Raw genomic sequence first — 19,992 nt, 5'->3', positions numbered from 1 at the left:
TAGCCCATGGAAGGCGGGACTTAAAGAGTTTGGTACGGGAAAGGAGAATGTTGGGAAGTGCTTTAAGGATTGTCGGGTGCGGCTTTGTGATCTGATTCTGTTTCATTCAAGTATTAAAAAACAGTTAAGACAGAGCCCCAGTATATAGCCCTGGAAATAACTTGTTTATACAGATCAGACTGGTCTCGAATTGGTTGGGGAGTGGTGGGATTCATGGCACGTGTTACTACAGTTTGTCGCATCCACATTTCTTTTTCTGTCTCTCTCCTCTTTCGAGATATGGTTTCTCTGTGTAGCTTGGCTTAACTGGAATTCGCTCTGTGGACCAGGCCTATTAACTCCTCCAGACTCTGCCTCCAAAGTTCTGGGACTTAAAAGGCGTATGCCACTCCCGCCCGGTTTTGCCTCTTATATTTGAAGGAGATCTTCCTTTCAGAGTCCCTGGGATGGGCAGCCCAAGATAGTGCGCCAACCTGGGGTTCTATTTTGTAGCAGAAAGATGAAGACGGTGTTTATCCATCTCACAATGGGGTGTGAGTTGCAGAGTGTGATATCTTCGTTTCTTTCTAATATAAACGTAAAAACTACTTAAGCCTCTGACACTAAAAATTAAAAACCCTTTCCTGCCCCGACCCCCTCCAGAAGAACATCACTTTTCAGTGATGGGTCCCTGCAGAGAAGGAGTAAGTAGAAGTAACTTGTATTCACTTGGGTACCCATAACATCCTATCGAATTCCTATTTCGGTGCCCCTCCACCCTTTGCTTTCTTTGCTGGGGGAAAATAGCTTAGTCACCTGCGATTTTTAAAAACCAAAAACGTTTTTACCATTATTGTATGATGGGAGGGCAGCAGTGCCACAGCAGGCATATGGAAGCCAGAGGACAACTTTCTGGTGTCCCTTCTCTTTCACCTTTACCTGGGTGCTGGGATCTAACCCAGGTGGTCCAATTTGGGTGGCCAAACCTTACTCTTTTACCTGCTGAACCACCTCACTATCCCTGGATATTATGGTTATGTAAACTGTGATCCAGTAGATTTGGATGGGGTCTGAGATCTACATTTCCCCCGGGATTTTCTGTTGTGACTTGAAGGTGTGCTAAACCACAACTGGCCATATTTTATTCCACAAAATCTTTTCAAATAAATATGCTCTTGTTACATGTGAGGAACAATGTTAGCAACGTGGCTTAGTGGTAGAGCACTGGTCTAACATTGGGAGGATCTGAGTTCATATCTCAGGAATGAGAAAGAATTATATATTGTTGGATATAAGTTCAGAAAGGTCAAGGGGTGCCACACAACCTTAAAAATGCTACAGTGAATGAAAGATCAGCTTTAAGTAGTAAGTCCTGTGTGATTTCCTTTGTTTAATAAAAGAAAAATAAATAAGCAGCTAAAAGGGGGATGGGTGGGTGGAGGAAGAGTGCAACCAGAATTATAGACTTGTTTGAAAAAATCTTTTTAAAAAGATGTATTTATTCATTATGCATAACTACACTGTAGCTGTCTTCATACACACCAGAAGAAGGCATCAGATTCTATTACAGATGGTTGTGAACCACCATGTGGTTGCTGGGATTTGAACTCAGGACCTCTGGAAGAGCAGCTAGTGCTCTTAACCACTGAGCCAACTCTCCAGCCCTTGTTTGAAATTCTTAAACTGGGAGTGGTGGTACATACCTTTAATCTTAGCACTCAGGAGGCAGAGGAAGGTGAATCTAAGTTTGAGGCCAACCTGGTCTACAGAATGAGTTCAAGGCTAGCCAAAACCATATAGTAAGACCCTGTCACAAAATAAGCAAACAACAATAATTCTAAAAAGAATATAGGGGTTGGGGATTTAGCTCAGTGGTAGAGTGCTTGCCTAGGAAGCGCAAGGCCCTGGGTTCGATCCCCAGCTCCGAAAAAAAGAACCAAAAAAAAAAAAAAAAAAAAGAATATAAGCAAAAAATACCACCAAAACCACATCAAACATCCACTTGCCTAATGACTGCCTAATACATGGTATTTTTTATTGTATTAGAAATGCTGGGCTGGAGAGATGGCTCAGCGGTTAAGAGTACTGGCTGCTCTTCCAGACGTCCTGAGTTCAATTCCCAGCAACCACATGGTGGCTCACAACTGTCTGTAATGGAATCTGGTACCCGTTCTGACGGGTCTGAAGACCGTGACAGTGACAGTGTGCTCATATACATTAAGTAAATAAATCTTTAAAAAAATTACTAAAAAAAAAAAAAATGCTGACTTCTTCCTAAACAAATGTTCCAAATGTTTTGTTTTTTTTTTTATTCATTTATGAGTACACTGTAGCTGTCTTCAGATACACCAGAAGAGGGCATCGGATCTCTTTACAGATGGTTGTGAGCCACAATGTGGTTGCTGGGAATTGAACTCAGGACCTCTGGAAGAGTAGTCGGGTGCTCTTAACCGCTGAGCCATCTCTCCAGCCCATGTTCCAAGTTTTTAAGTGCTTGGTAGAACCACTGAACTTTTAACACATTGCTTAGGCCATTTCTCAGGATTTTATGAACACTGTGCCCAGAGTCTGCACTTTGAGCATTTCCAGGAGATGTGGATGCCTTGAGGTTTGTGAGTTGGGCTGGAGAGATGGTTCCGCAGTTAAGAGCACTTGTTGCTTGTTAGAGGACCAGGTTCCAGGCCAGCTGAGGCCCAGATCCGATGCCCAGGGACCACATGGTGAACACATACCTGTGAGGACAAAATACTGACACATACAATATGAACCTGAAGCTAGGCATAGTTGTATAAAGCTTCAATCTCAGTGCTTGAGAGGCAAAGGCAAGGCCAGTTTGGTCTACAGAGAGCCTGTCTCAAAACCAAATATATCTTAAGTTTTAAAATAGTGAGTTTACCTAGGAATAAAAGAACAATGATGACAATCTCTCTTATGTAAGGAAATGAAAAATAATTTACTTGGAGACAAGAGAATTCAAACATTGAGTGTTTGTGCATGTGTCCATGTGCCACAGCACACCCGTGGAGGTCAGAGAACAGCCTAAGAGTTCTCCTTGCACCAGTGGGTCAAAGTGGTGGCAGGAACGCACTCTTGCTAAGCCACCTTTTAAAAGTTCTTATATTTGAACGTGTATAAATGCTTTGCCTCCATGTAGGCACTGTACCATATGTACAACATCGGAGTTGTGCATGGCTGTGAGCACGGGACCAAAGGTGGGTCTTTTGCAAGAACAACCAGTGCTCTCAAGTCACTGAGCCATCTCGTCTCCCCTCAACCACTGGTCTTTTTTTTTTTTTTTTTTTTAAAAGATTTATTTTTATTTTTATTTTTTTTTTCTCAGAGCTGGGGACCGAACCCAGGGCCTTGCGCTTCCTAGGCAAGCGCTCTACCACTGAGCTAAATCCCCAACCCTAAAGATTTATTTTTATTTATATGAGTACACTGCAGCTGTCTTCAGACACACCAGAAGAGGGCATCAGATCTCATTACAGATGGTTGTGAGCCACCATGTGGTTGCTGGGAATTGAACTCTGGAAGGGCAGTCAGTGCTCTTAACCGCTAAGCCATCTCTCCAGCCACTTCTTTTTTTTTTTTTTTTTTTTTTTTTTTTTTTTTCGAGCTGGGGACCGAACCCAGGGCCTTGCGCTTGCTAGGCAAGTGCTCTCACGCTGAGCTAAATCCCCAATCCCCAGCCACTTCTCTTAAACAGCTAGTTGACATCTTTTTTCTCAAAGCTTAGTAAATAACTACCGGCTTTACATTCTTACACTCAGTCTACACGCCACGATTTTTTTCTAAAATCATTTTTTAAAATTATTTTATTTATATAAGTATACCATCACTGACATACCAGAGAGAACAACAAATACCATTACAGATGATCATGACCCACCATGTGGTTACTGGGAATTGAACTCAGGACCTCTGGAAGAGCAGTCAGTGCTCTTAACCACTGAGCCATCTCTCTATCCACTCCCCCCTCCCCGCCCCCCTTTTAAGCTTATAGATATGCCAGGTGTGTTTGGTCTCTGGAGGTGTGTTCAATCTCCTGGAACTGGAGTTACAAGTGGTTGTGAGCACTCCTACATGGTTGCTGGGAATTGAATTCAGGTCCTCTCAAGGAGCACTAGTGTTCTTAACTGCTCAGCCTTGTCTTCAGCCCACGCCAAAGGATTACTCCAGGAATGACTTTGGTGGTCTCAGTACTTGAAACTGTCCATGACAGTTCTAATATCAACTCCATTTGAAATCCAGCTCCAGCCACTATTCAGAGGCTGGAGTCTTGTGTGGTACTTAATCCCACTCCCACGTCTTTGCATACGCTTCAAACACTGGGGCTGTGTAAACGACAACACTGACCAGACTCTGTACAACAGTTCATCTGCTTTGATAAGGTAAGACAGTTCCAATAAAATAATTATCATAGGCTAGTAGTCAGTGAAATACATTTCAGTGAATGTTTTTACATCAAGTCCAATTAAAACAGTATATGTGAAGAGTCAGGTTTCCATTATCCCCCTGAAGGTGTAGGAATCAGAATGATTCCTGTCAATCACCTTGGCTGCAGGAGGGAGATGGCTCAGAGGGAATGAAGGGGTGAGGGGCACACAATAGCACAGGGATAGGACGGTTTTATAACCACAGCATTAAGGTTATTAAAAAAAAACTTCCTTTAATCAAGGCTTGTAACATGGAAGAGATTTGTCAGATAAAATGGAAAGTTTCCAATACATTGAAACATAAATCCACAAGTCATCATAAATACAATACCCAATAGTAAAAACCACAATAGCAAATTCACACCATCCCTGTAATAGCCATGATCTGATTTCAAATGCTTCTGACAGATGGCAAAATGGCCTGCTGGATACCGAGCACACTGGGGCTTTGAGGTCACACTCATCTGACGGGGCTGTGGCATTGGTGGCTCAACTCCAGAAGCAAAGCAGGTACCAGCACATTCAAACAGTGTATCCTTTACATATCAAAGTGAGAAGTAAGAAAGCAACACGGTCACGCTATCAGAAAGATGGTGGGGAGTAAGGACAGCTGTGTAAAGCTCGAGGCCCAAAGTCAGTTGGTTGCTGGCTTCATTTCTTTGGCTTCTTGGGCAGTGGCCGCCGGAACAGTAAGATGTGAGGTTCTGAAAAAAAGCAGTGAAATCTAAGAAAGAAACTCCCAGCATTCTGAGCAGTCAGCAGTGCATGCTACTGTGCAGTGCAGTGCCACTCACGCTTTACCACCGCACGCAGGTGGATGCAGCCCCACAAGCCTGGCCTTCCTGCACGTACAGAAGTATTAGGTCTCTCCTCTGGTTTACATAGCCTCGTGTATCCTTTGATCAGTTTTGCCTGGCAGCTGGGTGTCTGCTGTCTTACCAAGAAATAGGATCACTTTTGCTTATTTGGAACACATCCAGGGGCCATAACTGGGGTGTAAGTGGCCTTAAAGAGTCCCCTTTGGCTCAATGAAAGGCTGCAATTGCTTTTGTTTCTTTCTAAGAAGGCTCATCCCCCATCTTCCTACATGTCTTACTCATTCTTGTTACTGTGGTCCCTTTGCATAATGAGTGTGGGAAAGACCCAGCAGTGAATGACACCCTCCTCCCTCTATTGCTCTGCTCTGTAATCTTCTTCCTTCAGCCAGAGATGCCGCCTTACATTTCACTGACCTGGTTCATGGATCATATAGTGGACCCATCCCTGACTCTGCTGAACACCGAGATTTCTCCATTCAGATTCAGACATCAAATGGGTTTTAGGGACCAGCTTGGCTATGTCCTTGGGCAACATGACATGCCTGTAACAGAAACATGGGGATGTCAGTGTTGTATCAGAGTTGGCAGTCTGTCAGACACTGACCTACATACACAGAGAGGCAGAGAAAGGAAGAGTGCAAATGTGCCACGATCCTGGCACTCAGGGATATGGCAGGAGGATTACCAGGAGTTTGAGGCTACCCTGGGCTACAGAGAATCTGTGAAAATAAGCCCAGTTGGTGGTGCACTCCTTTAACCCCAGCACTCGGGAGGCAGAGGCAGGTGGATCTCAGAGGCCAGGCTCGCCGACAGGGCAAGTTTCAGGACAGCCACAGGTGCACAGATAAACTCTGTCTCAAAAATATAAAATCAAGGGGTTGGGGATTTAGCTCAGTGGTAGAGCGCTTGCCTAGGAAGCGCAAGGCCCTGGGTTCGGTCCCCAGCTCCGAAAAAAAGAACCAAAAAACAAACAAACAAACAAATAAATAAATATCAAACAACAAACAAACAAAAACAATAAAAACACCCAAGGATTTTGTACATTTTCATAAAAGTTATTAAAAACACAAATGAACAACTGGAATGGATGACTGGGTATAAGACACTGATGGTATTTGTATCGCCTTTGATTTCACAGGTCTTACTGTCCTCTAGCTGATTCCCCATTCTACCCACTCTATTGGAGGACTGTGTGGAGAGGAAAGGTCTATAATGGAGTGGGGTACGGAACAAGTATGAAGAGAACCATGCAAATGTTCACATCTCTAAGGATGTGCTACTATCCTTGGGAAATCCCAAGCTTCCCCAACCAAAAGTTTATGGCGAAAAATTACCTGACTTGACTCAGACTCCCTCAAATAGACTTACTTTATCACGCTCAATGAAGAGTATTAAATGCTCCCTCTGTAGTAATAACAAGAGCCTTCCCCATAATGTCAGAAAAGAACTTCCATTCTAACATGTCCCAAGCACACAATTGTGACTTTGATGTACAGAAACAAAACAAGACCCCCCCCCCAAGTACCCCACAGAAAAGGAAACCCAAACAAACCCCTCCTTTAAAAACAAAATGCCCGATGCAAGGCTAGAGTTCAGCTTTCTCGGGGATGAAGCGCTCATTTCTCCTCCATGCAAATACTCTTAAGTGTAACATTGTTACACACAAGGAAAACAGTACAAAAGTTAACTGGGTCCAAAAAGCATATAACAAAGCAGCCTAACAGGCTTAGTGTCAGACCCAGGTGACTGTCAGTACAACCCTGTGGGGGGTTTCTTGCCAATAAAGGATGGTTTTATCTGTCAGTACACACCCCACTTCTCCGGGGTGTCTGAAGTAGAACATGTCTAGAGACACTGAAATGGTAGTTTTTATGTTCTCTCAGGAGAGATAATACAAATTAGGAAGTTAAGTATTACAAGGGATACACACCAGAGTAAGGAACCTTTGTAGAAGCTTGTCTTCCCTCGCCTTCAATTCAAATTCATGGACATGGTATTTTCACAAATGCTTGCATATTTGGTGCAAGAATTTCTTACAGTTTTTGGCCAATAGCCAGCATTTAGACTCTCCAACGACCACACACACGAGTTCTCTCAGGGTCTCATCTCAGGAGTCTCCTCTAGCACAATTCCCCTAGCTTTACCCCCCCTCCCCCATCTGTACTCAGCAGTCAGGTTCTTTCTAGAGTCCGTTTACTCCACGGATTTTGAAATTACTTCGCATTTCCAGAAAATATTAAAGGTGTGAGCTATCATACCAGCTTACCCTGCACCTTAAGGGAACACTTGAAACCTCTATGCACGCCACGAATGCTCAAGTTATTTGAAAGGTATCTACCTACGTCCACAGTCTTCATGCCACTTCAAGTCCTGTAAACTCTTATCTAAAACTAATAACCAACACTGAGGCTCTCTTAGAACCGTCCTTTCATCAAGAGCACGAAACTTTCAGCTCTGCACTGGCTACCTTCTGTCTCTTAGAAGACTTTGAGATTTCAGCAACGCAAGCAGTTTGCTATTAGGGAAATTAACCCGCCACAACAAGGTTGTGCGAGTGATGTGAATTCCCTGATCAGAACTACAACGTGCTTCTACTTAACAGCCAGCCAACTCCAAATTCCCTTTCATTGTTTTACAACCTCCGGCCACCTTTTGCGCATGCGCTTCGCTGCTGCACCCAATCCCACCCCCACCCCCACCCCCACCCCACTCCTCGCTAATCTCTTGCGCACGCGCCGGTTCTACACTGTTTTTCGCTCCCCCCATCCCCCGCCGCCCCCTCCGGCCTAGGTATCTAACTCCTCGTGTGCTCTCTTTGGTCAAGGCGCACGACCTGGATGTAGTCCCCGCGCCAGCACTAACCGGTACTCGAATTCCTCGTCGTCGTATTTGTCCGAATAGTAGATTTGTTTGTGAGACATGACTGCTCTGCCCGAGGGCGCTCAGCCCTGTGCTGCTGGCCTCCAGACAACTCCCAGCAGCACGCGCTCCCACCCTCTTTGGCCTCGCTTTCAAACACACCGCCCGCACTTCCTATTGGTCTCTTCGGCCGAAGGCGGGACAGCTCCATTTTGAAGTCCTGGATTGGCTTGCACTGGCGTCTCCTCAAGTCGTAAATGGAGTGCAGTGCTCAGGTTTCTGAAGAATGAGCTGGGTCAAACTAGGATTCTTATTGGTTCTCACTGCGCCCCTTGAGCCTGCTCGCGCAGTCATTGGCCAGCTTTGGAAAGTAGACGGGTAAAGGAGGGACGGCGAGGTAGGGGGTCAGGGGTTAGTGAGGCCGGAAGTGAGTGTAATAAAGTTTGTCTGGGGAGGCCCAGGCCGGGGTGAAAGTTGGGGCGGTGACTTAAGCAGACAGTTGCGTGGTCCGGAACCAGATCGGCCCGCGGTGCGGTGCGGAGACTCCATGAGACCCTGGTAAGTCTAGACTTTCTCTCTGGGGCAACCCACTCCTCTTCCACCCCGGAACCCCTCTCCTAGGACCCTACTTCCGGTCTTGTTGTCTAAGTCCCGCCCCCGAGACCCCTCTCCGGAAGTCCCACCTTCCAACTTCAAGGGGCTCCCTGAACCCCGACTTGTCTCTTATTATCGTGACCACACCCTGTGGTCTTACTTCCCTGGGAATCTAACCCCAGACATGCTTCCCAGCACCACAAGATTAGTTTTTCTAGTTCTCTGAAACTGCTTCTTCAGAATTCTCGGCTAAACCTAGTCTATCAAAAGCCTGGCTTCCAAAAGGGGGAAAACCTTGCTTTAGAAAGAACGAATTGACTTTGTAAAAGTGACGCCTCTCTGGAACCCCGCCCCTTTGGTACCCGCCCCTTCCACTGTCCACGTCTGACCCTGGGAAATGTGCCGTACTCCTTGTTAGGGACCTGGTCCCCTCAGAACTCTCCTTCCTGGTGGGCTTGGGTCAGTACCGCAAAACCCAGGTCTTAAATTCCGGACGTTTCATCCGCTTTCTATATCTCTCTCCTTGTTTTAAGCCTTGGGCTTAATTTTCCTGAGCTCTGGTGCTCTATAAGGTGGGAGGTTGAAAATTGTGGTTGTAAGGAGTGAGCATATAGGCAGCGTCGTTTCTCCCTCCTGTAACTTACGAGAGTGAATTAAGTTGAAGGGGCTGAGTTTCGTTTACGGCTGGAGCGTGGATGAAGGAGTGGCTTTTCTAGAGACTCTTGATTCTGCTCCTTTCTTGGGCAGACCCCATCCTAAAGACAGCCATAGGTGGCGCCTTCCCTGGATTGGACTTAGCATGGTTTGTGTGAGCCTAAAAGGAGTGGAAGTTTTTCTGCTGTCAGAAGAAAAACTGTTTTGGAGACAGGAGTAGGGGTTAGTGTCCTTTCCGTTGTTTTTACAAGACCCCTCCCCCTAACCTGATACTCGAGTTTGGCATTCATCCTGGCCCCACTTGCCTAACCTTCCCTGCTGGAAACATTCCTGAGGCTTTCGCCATTTCCTGCCATTTCCTGCAATTTCCTGCCACTCCAGCTTCCTCCCTGCTGTGCTGAGGTGTTTGACCCGGCTCTTCCCCTGCCCCCACTACCTAGCCTTTGGTTCAGTAGGCAATCTCTAAGTAAATTTAAAGGCTTGTGCTTACTCTTTCTTCCACATGTGCGCATCTGTTGGTCATTCCTGAAAGCTACCACAGAAAGCCATCTCCCAAGATAACATCATGATGTGTGTTTGTGTGATTGGGAGTGTAAGGCTATGGCAGATTTTTTTTTTCCTCTTGTGCCTAAGAGCTGAGGTCTTAGCAAACGGAATGACAGAATTTCTTTTAAGGAAGAGGCGTGGTGTTCAGTAACAGCTTTTCTGGGATGGGGACTAAGGACAGGTGAACGAATGAAGCATGATATTTAACCTGCTTTAAGTGCTACTACTTAGGAGACAGAGGCAGGTGATTCTCTGTAAGTTTGAGGCCAGCCTGAGCTACAAAGCAAGTTCTAGGGCAGTCAATGTAGTTACACAAACGAACCCTGTCTTGAAAAACCAGACAAACAAAAAAGTACCTTTTACTTCTTGTGTTTGGTTACTTTTTAAAAAGTGAATAAAGCTATAGTTTAATCTGGAGCTATTTTGATTGGTCACTTTCTTTAACTTCCTGAATGGCCTTCAGCAGAGCTGTGGCAGGAAACTGTGGGCAAAGAAATACGGGTTTGGTATTATTATGCACTTATGGCCAGATTCCAGCTTCTGATATCCCTTTCTCCTTCCTGTCTTTATTAACACAGATTTGTTTATGGCCCTATTATCCCTTTGTGGCTTGTAGGCACCAGTTCTGTGTGTTTCTTTCTCCTACCTCCAAGGCCAACTCCTCTACTAGTGTGAAGTACATTGTCTGGTGGGGTTTGTAGCCTATAAGGTGTAAAAGTATATCTGTAGGTCCAAGGGGTGGCCAGATCTCTATATCCTCTGGGGGCTTTCCTCACTAGGTCTCTGGAAGAGCACCCCCACCCCCAAGTCTGTTGGTCCTTGGTGACTTGTAGAAACAGCCTTGCTCTAGCTCTTGTCTGGTAGCTCCCAGATGCACCACCCGAATTAGCCTTTATTCCTATTTCAGCTTTGTCTTTCCTCTCGGCCTCGAAGTACATCCACTGGGACTACTTCCCTTCCTGGTTCTCAACTCTGGTCCTCAGCTGTTGGGGTGGATGCTAATGGCCCAGGTTCCCTGGAGCTACCACCTCACTCACTGTATGGTGGGGGTGGGGGTGGACTGGGCTAGGGGGTGAGGGATTCACGTCTTCAGCCGAGTCTGGAAAGGAAATGCTAAACTCTGAGGGACAACTTCCCTCCCCCCCCTCCCCGCTCAGCAGCTTCTGTTTCCTTCCTATCCCTCCCAGTCTTCCCGGTCTTCCTGCTCTCTTTGGCTTGCCCAGGTTTGTTTGGATTGGTCCAGAGTTTTCCTTAACTCCTTCCTTTCTTTTTTCTCTTTTGCTTATTCTTCCTTCTTTCTTTCTTGCCCGGCACCTCCTCCTTCCCAGACAGATCACTAGTTGTTTGTATTGGGCTGGGGAGAGTGGCCTGGCTAGCACAAATTATGTGGGGAGGTGTCTCAACCCCTCTGAGCCTGTGAGTCAGCACTGTCCTGGGGATTGGTCTCTCTCCTTAGTTCCCCGCCCCTGGGGAGGAGCCAGTCAGCTCTGGGTCCAGCCTGTACTCCTCAGCCAGAAGAGGTTTCCTAGCTGGGCTGGGCCAGGATGTGGTCTGAAACTGTCTAGGTCTGAGTTGGGAGAGCAGAGGTCACTTGTCCTTCGCCTTCCCAGGTCCTCTGTTATCACCCGGCTGCCGAGGTCAGACTAGGCTAAGGGTCTGGGGATGCCCCCTGCCTGGCCCCCTTGCCTGAATTGGCAGGGGGGCCGGGCTGGGCAGCAGCCCCCCCCTTCTCACCCCAGCCATGGATCTTCTACCCCCCAAGCCGAAGTACAACCCACTTCGGAATGAGTCTCTGTCATCGCTGGAGGAGGGGGCTTCAGGGTCTACTCCACCGGAGGAGCTGCCTTCCCCATCAGCCTCATCCCTGGGACCCATTCTGCCTCCTCTGCCGGGGGACGATAGCCCGACTACCCTGTGTTCCTTCTTTCCCCGGATGAGCAACTTGAAGCTGGCCAATCCTGCTGGGGGGCGCCTGGGACCTAAAGGGGAGCCAGGAAAAGCTGCAGAAGATGGGGAAGGGAGTGCAGGGGCAGCCCTTCGGGACTCAGGCCTCTTGCCCCTCCTCCAGGACATGAACAAGCTGAGTGGAGGCGGCGGGCGCAGGACTCGGGTAGAAGGGGGCCAGCTGGGGGGCGAGGAGTGGACCAGACACGGGAGCTTTGTCAATAAGCCCACACGAGGCTGGCTGCATCCCAACGACAAAGTCATGGGACCTGGGGTTTCCTACTTGGTTCGGGTGAGTGCATATCCCCTTTTCTACTCCCCCCATACCCCTTCCAGTTCCTCTGCTCACTCCAGATTTGTCGGGACTTCCTGCTCTTCCCCCAGGAACATCTGTGCCATTCTCTTAGTTCTTAAACCTGGTGCATTCCTTCTCCAGTTCTCTGCCCTTAATTTAGCCTGCGAATCTTCTGCCTTTCCTCCTTTGGTCTCCACCCCCCAGTTTACACAATGCTCAAGCACATCAGAGGCTTTTAGTAAAAGTTGAATGAAAATGACTTCTTGATTCTTCCCTTTAGACTCCTCCTTTTTCCAGAGAGGTCACTCCATCCCACCCAATACCTGCTACTCCTCTCACAATGTCTCTGTGGTGCATGAAGTTCCTCTTTGTGGTCTTTCTTTCCCCTTTCCCCTTCACAGTACACCTATGGGGTGGTAGCCCCAGGCAGTAGGAAAGCTACTTCACCTTTACTTTCCTTAGGGACTAAGGACTTCATAAGGCAAAGCCCTAGAACCTTCTGCAAAGGGCTGACTAGTGTGGGGTGGGGGATGGGGACAGCTGATCCATTCTTCCCTCCTTCCCCTACAGTACATGGGTTGCGTGGAGGTCTTACAGTCAATGCGAGCCCTTGACTTCAATACCCGGACTCAGGTCACCAGGTTAGTGGGGATTGAAGTTACAGAAGTCTCAGCCAGGGAGAGGAGGAAGTTGGGCATTTGGTGGTGGTGCTGATGGCGATTTCTCGTGGGTGGTCAGAGAACTGAAAGTTACAGAAGTAGTTCTGACTGGAAGGAGCCAGCTCTGGTGTGGAGCACCACCTCACCTAACTAATCCAGCCTTGGAGACTGTGGGAAGATGGACTAGAAAAGGCAGCAGGGGTAGGAGGTTGCTGATGCTTTAGGGAAGGGGATGGAACATTCGGGAGCTGGGAAGGGGTGGAGCTGCAGCCATTGAGGCCCTAACCCAATCAGCCAGGAAGCGGCCCCTCAGTGTCATCAAATATTAAAGGCCCTTAATTCAATCCACCACGACAAAGAGCCTGGAGTGCTCTGGGAATCTGGCCTGGTCTTCCCTTCCCCCAGCTCTGTGGCAGCCCTAGCCAGGGGGAGCCCATGGTGGGTCTGAGTACTCCTGTTTCTCCAGGGAGGCCATCAGTTTGGTGTGTGAAGCTGTGCCTGGTGCCAAAGGGGCGACGAGGAGGAGAAAGGTATGTGTGGTTGGTGTTGGGGCTGGGTGATTGGAGGCAGGGGAAGGCATGTGCAGGGCGTGTCGGGAGAAGGTGAGTATTTCCTTATGTTGGGAAAACTCAGATTCTGAGACTTTGGGCCCTTCCTAGCCCTGCAGCCGCCCACTCAGCTCTATCCTGGGAAGGAGTAACCTGAAGTTTGCTGGAATGCCGATCACTCTCACTGTGTCTACCAGCAGCCTTAACCTCATGGCAGCAGACTGCAAACAGGTGGGTAGGCTGCTCGAAGGAACCAGGGATAGTTAGTTATGGGAGCATCAAGTGGGGATTGGAGGCCAAAAACTTGCAGTCTTCAGGAAGAACTGGAGAGTAGAGGAGGAAGAAGTTAGGAAGGTTGAGTATAGTGATACCTTTTATCCCAGCGCCCAGGAGGCCAAGGCAGAGGAATCTGAGTTCTAGTCAGGGCTACATAGTGAGACCTTGTGCCTCACCCCACCAAAAGAAGAAAGAAATTAGGAGAATGCAGGGTAAAAGACCAAGAGAATGATCCTGGGGCTCCAAGGTTCTACGCTGGGGTGGGTTCACGTGGAGCCCTGAGGCTGCCTGACATTTACCATTCCCTTCCTTCTCCACCCCGCCCTCATCAGATCATTGCCAACCATCACATGCAATCTATCTCATTCGCGTCTGGTGGGGATCCGGTGAGTTGGGGAACAGAGAAAAGACGGGTGGGGAAGAAGAAACTAGGGGCTGAAATGATGCTGGCTAGAGGCTGGGAGTGGTGGCCACACATGAATCCCAGCACTCAAGAGGCAGGATAGCCAGGGCCATGCAGAGTAATCCTTCTTGAAAAACCAAAAGAGGGAGGGAGAAAATACTGGCTAAAGAAGTGGTGCACAGGGATTGTGAAATATGTAAAAAGGACAGAGTTAGTGGGTCAGGAGGTTAAACTCTAGCTAACTGGCCTCCTGGATCTGCCCTCCCCAGGACACAGCTGAGTACGTTGCCTATGTTGCCAAAGACCCTGTGAATCAGAGAGGTGAGGCGTGGGGGACAGCACTGGGTGGAACCAATTCTCTGAGAAGCAAGTGATCAGTTACACTCAATAGGGCTATCCTGCTGGGAAGGGCTGGGGTGGGGCTCTCGCCCTCGTGTTCTCCTAGCACCCTGCCTCAGCTCACTGGCGTCTCCACTGTGCCCAGCCTGTCATATCCTGGAGTGTCCTGAAGGACTTGCTCAGGACGTCATCAGCACCATCGGGCAGGCCTTTGAGTTGCGCTTCAAACAGTATCTCAGGAATCCACCCAAGCTGGTCACCCCCCATGACAGGTGAGCTGTGGGAAGAGGATGAGGCAGCTCTTGAGCCTCAGACTGGGGTTGAGAAGTGGGTTTCTTCCCCTGCTTGGCTACAAGGGGTTCAGAAAAGATAGTGACCTATATGACCCTGTTCCCTCTTCTGCTGTGTTAGCTCTCAGTGGCTCATCGGGAAAGACCTGAGGGCCTGCTGCAGGGACACTTTCTATCTTTTGTTTGCCTAGGGTGGAGTTAGAGTCCAGCACCTCTCACCAGACTGCTTTTTTTTACTGGATAAACATTTAATTTTTAAGTTCCTCATTTTTGGCCTAGCCCTGTGTTCTTGTACACTTTCACCTTTCTTAAAGATTTATTTTTATTTTATGCATATGTGTAATTTATTGCATATACAAGTGTATGCATTGCCTATGGAAGCCAAAAGAGAGCATTGGATCTCTTAGAAGTGGAATTACAGGTGTTTGTGAGCTGCCATGTGAGTGCTGGGAGCCAAACCTGGGTCCTCTGCAACGTCAGCAGTGTTCTTAACCCCAGAGCACCGTACTCCCCCATTCATTGTTCTGTGTTTTCCTGCCTCTGACACTCAAATGAGTCTGGATCGTAATCCGGCCTTTAATCCTAGCACTCAGGAAGCAGAGGCAGTGGATCTCTGAGTTTGAAGCCAGCCTGGTCTACACAGGGAGTTTCAGGACAGCCAGAGCTACACAGAGAAACACTGTCTCAAAAAACAAACAAAAACAAAAACAAAAAAACAAAAAAAAAGAAAAAAAACCTAAAAGGGTAAGGAAGAAAGAAAGGGGGTAGGGAGGAAGAAAGAATGAAAGAGAAAGGAAGAAAAAAGAATCTGGTTTAAGAGACTATCTTTTTCTTTTTTTGTATGTACGTGTGTGTGCGTGCGTGTGTGTGTGTGTGTGTGTGCGTGTGCACGCACGTGCATGTCTGTGTGGGGCATATGTTGTGTGTGCATGTGTAGAGGTCTGAAGTTGATGTCAGGTGTCTTCCTCTGGTGTTTCACACTTTATTGAGGCAGGATCTCTTTCTGATCTGGAGCTCGCTAGATCTAGCTAGCAGCAACCAGATTGGTCTGGATCCTGTCTGCCTCAAGAGTGTTGGGGTTATAGGTGGCCACCATTGGAAAAGTGGTCTGGCTTGCACATGGAACCTGGGGATCTGAATTCTGACCCTCAGACTTTATCAACTGAGCTATGCCCCAGCCCCAGCACCTCTGACCTGAGATCCCCAGGCTGCTTTCTTAAAGTCTCAAGAGATAAACAATATGGCCACCAGGGACTTTGTATGTGAAATCATCCTGGATGTTCCCTTTGTTTGATGGAGCTTCCATCCCTCTTTGGAGGTAGCATAGCTGTCAAAAGTGAGAGTTTTCAATTCAAAACCAAATTAAATCTCAAATCTATCTCCTTTCAGTTGAGAGACCTTGTATGTATCTCTCCAACCCCAATCTTTATTGCAATTTCTTAAATTGTGGAAGGAATACCAGTCTTAAAGGGTTATAGCACCAAGCCTTAGAGCTGACCACAAGTATATGCTGGTATGTGGTCACTGTTTTCCTCCCTCCCTGGGTCTCCTAGCTACGTATTTACACCTACCTCTTCTCTCGCTCCTTCTTTTTTCAGGATGGCTGGCTTTGATGGCTCAGCTTGGGATGAGGAGGAAGAAGAGCCCCCTGACCATCAGTACTACAATGACTTCCCAGGGAAGGAACCCCCTCTTGGTGGAGTGGTAGATATGAGGCTTCGGGAAGGGGCTGCTCGACCCACTCTGCCCAGTACCCAGATGCCCAGCCACTTGGGAGCTACACTGGTAAGGGGCCAGGGTGGAGATACTTAAGGCCAGGGTGGGAATGGCTGGCTAAGGCCTTACTCTCACCCAGTTTTCTTTTTCTTACAGCCAATAGGGCAGCATGTTACAGGAGACCATGAAGTCCGTAAACAGATGCTGCCTCCACCACCGTGCCCAGGTGTGAACACTGCTGATAGAACAGAGAGGAGTACAGAAGGCAGGGCTGGGATTGATGCTGTCTTTTTTTATCTTTAACAGGCAGAGAACTCTTCGATGATCCTTCCTATGTCAACATCCAGAATCTAGACAAGGCCCGGCAAGCTGGTGGTGGGGCCGGACCCCCAAATCCTTCTGTTAATGGCAGTGCACCCCGAGACCTCTTTGACATGAGTGAGTGAGTCTCTTGTAGCCCCACCTTCTGTTGTTTCTTCTTTTCTGCCTGTTGTCTCCTGTCTGACTTCCCCACTGAGCCTGGGTCTTGGGTGTATACTGGGTGAGCTCGCTCTCCTAGCCATCTCTACACCCCTAGAGCCCTTCGAAGATGCACTCCGGGTGCCGCCAGCTCCCCAGTCCATGTCCATGGCTGAGCAGCTCCAAGGGGAGTCCTGGTTTCATGGGAAACTCAGCCGGCGGGAGGCTGAAGCGCTGCTGCAGCTCAACGGTGACTTCTTGGTGCGAGAGAGTACAACCACACCTGGCCAGTACGTGCTCACTGGCCTGCAGAGTGGGCAGCCCAAGCACTTGCTTCTGGTGGACCCTGAAGGTGTGGTAAGTGTGACAGGTGTGGGAGGGGGTGGTAAGGAAAGGTACCTTGCCCTCTCCTTATTGCTTTCTAGGCTTTCTTCGCGAGAGGCTTTCTGGGGGCCTCCTTTGCTCTGCTAGCTACTTGCATCAGGCTGCAGTGGCTCAAAGTTCCTTCCCTGCTGTCCTTGAGTCTGAGCTGTGTTCTTTTCAGTTCTGACCAGACCTCAAATCCCAGTGAAGGGGTTGGGGATTTAGCTCAGTGGTAGAGCTTGCCTAGCAAGCTCAAGGCCCTGGGTTCGGTCCTCAGCTCCGGGAAAAAAAAATCCCAGTGAAACCTACCTGACCTACAGAGTGTTTACTTGATCTGAACCCTCTTTGCTAAGTGAGGAAATGACACTGGATAGGTAGTGATGCCCCGTGTCAGATGGTTAGGGGGTAGAGACTCCAAATTTCCTCTCATAAGAGGAGTCCGGAATCTCTGGAGCCCCTTAGCCTCACACTCAGTGTTCTTTTAACAAATCTAACCTGCTGTACTACTCCATACAACCTTGGTTTCTTTCTTCTTCCTCTTCTTCCTCCTCCTCCTCTTTCTCCTCCTCCTCCTCCTCCTCCTCCTCCTCCTCCTCCTCCTCCTCCTCCTCCTCCTCCTCTTCTTCTTCTTCTTCTTCTCTCGGGGAGTAGTGGTGGGTAGGGTTCAAGACAGGGTGCTCTATGTAGCCTTGGAACTCACTCTGTAGACCAGGCTGACCTCGAACTCAATAGCGCCCCTAGCTCTGCCTCCCGAGTGCTGGGATTAAAGGCTGTGCCCCCACTGCCCAGCTTTTCTTTACTCAGCATTCTTTCCACGTTGTTTCAGCATTGTGTATTCACTTTTGAGACTCCAGCTTCCATCAAGTCAGGATTTTCACCGTCAGCTTCTGTGACTTCTGGTCTCCTTCACCGACCCTTCCTACCTGTGTGACTGTCTTCTTTGTAAAGAAACCTAGATAATCATGGCTGACCTGGCCCATCTTCCTCAGTCTTGGAGGCTAAGGTCTTACTGAGCTCTTCTCCTGAACTGACTGTCTTATTTGCCCCTTCCCAGGTTCGGACAAAGGATCACCGCTTTGAGAGTGTCAGTCACCTGATCAGCTACCACATGGACAATCACTTACCCATCATCTCTGCAGGCAGTGAGCTGTGTCTACAGCAACCTGTGGATCGGAAAGTGTGATCCTTCTCAGCCTCTCCTGGAGGACGCTCTCCACTCCCTTCTACCGTGTACTCGTGGGGCCACTGCTTGGTGGGAAACTGAGCAGCGAGGACACGGCTTTAGTGCCCACTTGAGAGAGGATTTTTAGAAGCCTGGGGAAGCATCTTTCTTCTGCCCAAACCTCACCAAAGTATTAATGTGCAGAGTGGTCCCTTGTCTGGGCCTTGCCTGTGCCAACCTGATGCCCTTCCCCCAAAAGGGTGGGTTTTATAATGGAAAATACCCTGTGGTGTTAGACCCAGTGGAGTAATTGCCCTTTGGGGGAAGGGAAATAATCATACCTCTGGTTTACTCCTGGTCTTCAGGGTACCCCAGACCCCTTTTAACATATCCTACTCCCTATGCATCCCCTTAAAACTTTGTGCCTTCGACTATCATAGGTCTGCAGATACTTTATGCAGAGTTCTCAGGCCCTTCAGATGTGGACAGGGGTTACTGACACCTTGACTTCTGGAACTCTGTTCTGCTCAGCACCCCTTCCTGTGTCTGGGGAGAATAGGGCAGGAGTGGCCGCCATCTCCTCTGCTTTTGGATGTACAGCCTTTTAGAGGTTGCCCCAGGCCAGGATGTGGTGACACATGCCTTTAATCACTGCACTCAGGAGGCAGAGGCAGGAGGATTTGTGAAGCTACCCTGGCCTACAACAGTGAGTTCCAGGACAGCCAGGGCTATGGAAAGAAGACCTGTTTCCAAAAAACCAAAAAGAACAATTACCCCCAGAGCCTTGGGGAGTGGCAGGATTGGACCCGCCTTGCTCAGTGCCTCCTGACCTCAATGCCTTCCCTCCAAGGGGTCTGTATACATTTCTTAAGCCCGCCCCTCCCATGTTTGCATGTGTGTTATAGTCTACAGCCAAAGTGTAGCCGTTACTGTAACCCCATCAGTCTCCCTCTTTTGGGACGGGTATGTGTGGCTGACTTGGGCCTCCAGTATGTGTGCAGTCCAAGTGGGTTTTATGGAGGCCTGGAGACTGAAGCAGTAGACAATCCCCAATACCATTTGCAGATCTGGAACTGCACTCTCTCTCTTTTTTTATAAAAAAAAAAAAAAAAAAAAAAAAAAAAAAGGTATACATTTTAGGGCTGTAGATTTATTTTCCTGGTTTTGTTTTTCGTTGCTGACTTTTGAGCACAGAATTATGATAATCAATTACATTTATACATCACCTCGTTGACTTTTCCAAACTTTTTTTTTAAACATCTTGTTGGGATTTTACTCCCTGGCCTAACTAGGACAGGGTCCCGTACCTACTCCCACCCCCCGCCCCCGCCCCCTTCTTCCTCAAGACATCCGAGCAGAAATTTGGCTGAACGGTGTTGTGGAATTATGTGATAGCTTTAGATCCTCCCTTCTGCTTGAGGGCAGATGCGGCCAGGCCAGCACAGAAACCTTGCAAGCTTACTCTGAAGGCTTTCTGGACAAGGAGTGGTCGACTGGATTTCAGTCTTGGCTGTCGCCTATTTTTGGTTTGGATGTCTTATACCAAAGGGAAATAGTCTTCATTAAAGTCCGTATTTCTTCTACCTCGGCCTCTCAACACCTCTGAAAAGTCTGATTGATGGGGGCTGTCAGTGGGAGGTGGCGGCAGA

The 19,992-nt window shown here is 48.2% G+C and overlaps 2 protein-coding genes across 3 annotated transcripts; one reads left to right on the top strand and one right to left on the bottom strand.

Moving 5' to 3' along the window:
- Positions 1–4,630: 4,630 nt before the first annotated feature.
- Positions 4,631–8,360, bottom strand: Cks1b (CDC28 protein kinase regulatory subunit 1B). Its single transcript, XM_032897961.1, has 3 exons — positions 8,099–8,360; positions 5,651–5,778; positions 4,631–5,122 (listed from the first exon to the last, which is right to left on the bottom strand). Exons 1-3 carry the CDS (start codon positions 8,155–8,157, stop codon positions 5,070–5,072), a joined length of 240 nt encoding a protein of 79 aa, XP_032753852.1. The 5' UTR covers positions 8,158–8,360; the 3' UTR covers positions 4,631–5,069.
- Positions 8,361–8,406: 46 nt separating this feature from the next.
- Shc1 (SHC adaptor protein 1) lies at positions 8,407–19,926 on the top strand. Of its 2 annotated transcripts, XM_032897958.1 has the most exons (13): positions 8,407–8,653; positions 11,958–12,125; positions 12,699–12,769; positions 13,254–13,317; positions 13,447–13,566; positions 13,944–13,997; positions 14,284–14,335; positions 14,499–14,625; positions 16,242–16,428; positions 16,516–16,585; positions 16,666–16,797; positions 16,937–17,175; positions 18,236–19,926. In XM_032897958.1, exons 2-13 carry the CDS (start codon positions 11,961–11,963, stop codon positions 18,362–18,364), a joined length of 1,410 nt encoding a protein of 469 aa, XP_032753849.1. In that variant the 5' UTR covers positions 8,407–8,653; positions 11,958–11,960; the 3' UTR covers positions 18,365–19,926. The 2 variants fall into 2 exon arrangements, with proteins under 2 accessions (XP_032753849.1, XP_032753848.1); XM_032897957.1 differs by lacking the exon at positions 8,407–8,653 and having other exon boundaries at positions 10,975–12,125.
- Positions 19,927–19,992: the final 66 nt, after the last annotated feature.

The sequence above is a fragment of the Rattus rattus genome, chromosome 3, assembly GCF_011064425.1.
Source record: "Rattus rattus isolate New Zealand chromosome 3, Rrattus_CSIRO_v1, whole genome shotgun sequence".
NCBI lineage: Eukaryota > Metazoa > Chordata > Mammalia > Rodentia > Muridae > Rattus > Rattus rattus.
The sequence above is the reverse complement of the archived record's forward strand: the minus strand, read 5'-3'. Positions and strand labels throughout refer to the sequence as shown.